This window comes from Carlito syrichta, unplaced genomic scaffold (assembly GCF_000164805.1).
Source record: "Carlito syrichta isolate Samal-C Ts95f unplaced genomic scaffold, Tarsius_syrichta-2.0.1 Scaffold309435, whole genome shotgun sequence".
Classification (NCBI taxonomy): domain Eukaryota; kingdom Metazoa; phylum Chordata; class Mammalia; order Primates; family Tarsiidae; genus Carlito; species Carlito syrichta.
Genome location: NW_007253531.1, coordinates 89,985 through 93,590, shown reverse-complemented (window position 1 = coordinate 93,590; position 3,606 = coordinate 89,985). Strand labels below are relative to the sequence as shown.

Sequence of the window (3,606 nt, the reverse complement as noted above, 5' to 3'; positions counted from 1 at the left end):
TGCACTCCAGCCTGGGCAACAGAGTGAGACCCCAACTCAAAAAAAAAAAAAAAAAAAGGAGCCTTCAAGCAACACAGAGTAGTGGGTACAGGGTGGGAACCGGGGCCACAGAAGTATGCCCACTGCACTTCCTCTGCACCACCCTTGGCCTCTCCCAGCGTTCAGGAACACTGCTGCCCACCTTCATGTCTCCCTCTGCAATGAAATGACTGCACAGGGATCTCAGGGTCAGTGTTTGGCTTGCATGACAGTCTTTGGGGCTTTCCCACCCCTGCCTAGCCAGAGGCTGCCCAAGACACCAGAAACAAGACAAAGAGGAGTGAGCAGTGTCTTTCCTTAAATCAGTTTTATTGGCGGGTTTGCAGCCCCTTGGGCCCGGCAAGGATGCTCAAGTCAGTCTCTTGCTCACGCGCTCATAGGTCACGCCTCCTGTGGTGGAGACCTGAAAGAAGCAGTCAGAACAGAAGGAGTCAGTGTCCCACCCCAGACTGGGCCCAAGGTGGCCAGGGACACAGTTGAAGGAACGCCAGCCTCCAATTCCAGCCTTGAGTAGATGGGAGTCAGGTGCACCACTTCTCTGGGCCTCAGTTTCCCAGTTTGATCCAGGAGTCAGCATGCAGACTGAATGTGGTAAAGATGCTGACCACTGCACTCCAGCCTGGGTGATTGAGTGAGACTCCAACTCAAAGAAAAGAAAAAACTCCACCTCACTGGGTTACTGTGAAGACCAAGTAAGGTCACGTGCACCCAGCTCAGCACAGAGCCTGGCACACAGGAAGCTGCCCAGAGGCCCACCTCCGAGGTCTATGGCTGAGGGCAGGAAAATGCTCAGTGACTGTCCCAGGAACCAAAAGGACACTCACCTCCACCAGCTTGTCACCCACGATCTCCGAGGTCTGGCTATAGTTGGGGAAGTTCACCACCATCTTCCCACCCTCCATCTGCACGGTGGCCTGGAAGAGAAGCACAACACTAAGCCTGGGTCACCAGAGGCTCCCAGGCATAGGCCACCCCTTAGGGAGAAAGGGCCTCCCTGCAGCCCAGAAGCCCCCTGTAGGAATTTGCCTGTAGAGATACAATCATGTATTTCTGGCAGGGCACAGTGGCTCACACCTGTAATCCCAGCACTTTGAGAGGCAGAAGTGGAGAGTTGGAGGCCAGTCGGGGCAACATAGACCCCGTCTCTACAAAACAAAGAATCACTAGGCTGGATTCATCAGTGACCTGGCTGTTCTGTATCCTAGATGGAGGCTGGTATGCTGCTGAGACAGTGTGCTGAGAGTGAGACATTAGAGGCAGGTAGCCATGGTTCAGTCCCTATCCCCAGCCACATTCTGGCTGCAGGACCTTGGGCATACTATTTGGCCTCCCGATCCTCAGTTTCCTCACCTCTAAAACAAAAGCAAATTATCCTTTTTTTTTTTTTTTTTTTTTACTTCTAGCAGTCACTATGTGGAATGCACTATGCAAGGTACTTCCATGCATAATCTTGTTTAATCTTCAGCACAGCTCTTTGAGTCAGGGACTGTACTTAGTTTCATTTTGTTTTTGTTTTTTTGTAGAGATGAGGTCCTGCTCTGTCTCCCAGGCAGGAGTGCAGTGGTGCAATCATAGCTCACGGTAGCTTAAGCTCCTGGGCCCAGATGATCCTCCGATTTTAGCCTTCTGAATACTTGGGACTACAGGTGCACATAACTATGCTTGGCAAATTTTTCTTTTTTGGGGGGGGGGTTGGAGTCTCACTCTGTCGCCCAGACTGGAGTGCAGTGGCTGGGAGCACTCAACCTGCTGGGCTTCGGCGATCCTTCCGCCTCAGCCTTCCAAGTAGCTGGAACTACAGGCACACGCTACCATGCCTGGCTGATTTTGATTTATTGTAGAGATGAGGTCTCGCCAAGTTGCCCAGGCGGGTCTCGAACCCGCGGGCTCAGGCAATTCACTAACCTCAGCCTCCCAAAGGCACGGGATTCCAGACTGAGCCACTGAGCCCAGCTGGCGCAAATTTTTCTTTTTATTGTTTGTAGAGACAGGATCTTGCTGTGTTGCTCAGGCTGGTCTTGAACTCCTGGTCTCAAGTGATCCTCCTGCTTCAGCCTCCCAGAGCACTGGGATTACAAGTGTGAGTCACTGCACCCGGCCCCTAGTCCCATTTTGCATACTAGAGATATGAGGCTCAGGGAAGTGAAATGACTTGCCCAAGGTCCCACAAATTCTGGAGGGAGAGCATGGTTTCCTGTCCAGCTGTGGCTGACTCCAGGGCCCAGGCTCTTTGTCTCTATGCTACACTGGGAAGTAGCATAAAAACACGGTTATGTTCTCTGGAGCCAGATTGCCTGAGTGTGAAGGCCCGTCCCTGCAGTGTGACAGGGCAAATTTTTTTTTTTGAGGTGGAGTCTCATTATGTTGCCTAGGCTGGAGTGCAGTGACGCGCTCATGGCCACCCAAGCATTGACCTGCTGGGCTCTGTGATCCTTCTGCCTTAGGCTTCCAAGAAGCCGGAACTACAGGCGTGAGCTACCATGCCCAGCTAATTTTTTATTTCTTGGAGAGACGAGGTCTCGCCAAGTTGCCTGGATTGGTCTCAAACCAGTGGGCTCAGGCGATCCACTCGCCTCAGCCTCCCAAAGTGCTGGGATTACAGGTTGAGCCACCAAGTCCAGCCAACAGGGCAAACTATTTAATCCCATGGCTCAGTTTCCCTATCTGTAAAATGAAGACAGTAATTGCACCAGTTTCATAGGATGAACTGTATTATGATGAATAAACTACTCAGCAAGTGTCTAGGCTATATTAAGTGCTCGGCAAATATTAGCTATTTCTATTATCTTTATAGTATCCATTATTGACCATTAAAAACCAGGAGCATTGGCCAGGTGTGGTGGCTCACACCTGCAATCCCACTTTGGGAGGCCAAGGTAAGGGGATTGTTTGAGCCCAGGAGTTCGAGACTAGCCTGGACAACATAGCAAGACCTTGTCTCTACTAAAAACAAAAAAATTAGCCGTGCATGGTGGCACACATCTGTAGTCCCAGCTACTCGGGAGGCTGAGGCAGGAGGATCACCTGAGCCCAGAAGGTTAAGTGTTCATGCCACTGCCTCCAGCCTCGGTGACAGAGTGAGACCCTAACTAAAACAAAACAAAACAAGGTACCAGGCACGGTGGCTCAGCATGTAATCCCAGCACTTTGGGTGGCAGAGGCAGGAGGATTACGTGAGCCTGGGGGTTCAAGACCAGCCCAGGCAACTTGGTGAGACCTCTTTTCTACAATATATCACAAAAACTAGCTAGGCATGGTAGCACACCTGTGGTTTCAGCTACTTGGAAAACTGAGGCAGACGGATTGCCAGAGCCAAGCAAATCAACCCTGGGGTGGCTGTGAGCATTCCACTGCACTCCAAGTTTGGCAACTCTGACTCAAAAAAAAAAAAAAAAAAATCAAGAGCATTAACTTGCTGAGTAACTCTAGTTCTTTTTTTTTTTTTTTTTTAAGAAAGAAAAGTTAGGCCGGGCTCGGTGGCTCAGCCTGTAATCCCGCGCCTTTGGGAGGCTGAGGTGAGTGGATTGCCTGAACCCGCACGTTCAAGACCCGCCTGGGCAGCAGCAC

General features: G+C 51.0%; 1 protein-coding gene across 1 annotated transcript in view; it reads right to left on the bottom strand.

Moving 5' to 3' along the window:
* Positions 1-327: 327 nt before the first annotated feature.
* FABP6 (fatty acid binding protein 6) overlaps positions 328-3,606 on the bottom strand; it is a 7,303-nt gene continuing 4,024 nt past the window's right edge. Inside the window, exons 3-4 of the mRNA XM_008067239.1 lie at positions 864-953; positions 328-442 (exon numbers count right to left, since the gene is read on the bottom strand). Of these exons, the coding sequence (XP_008065430.1) occupies positions 389-442; positions 864-953 (144 nt within the window). The 3' untranslated portion in view covers positions 328-388. The remainder of the gene's footprint in view (positions 443-863; positions 954-3,606) is intronic.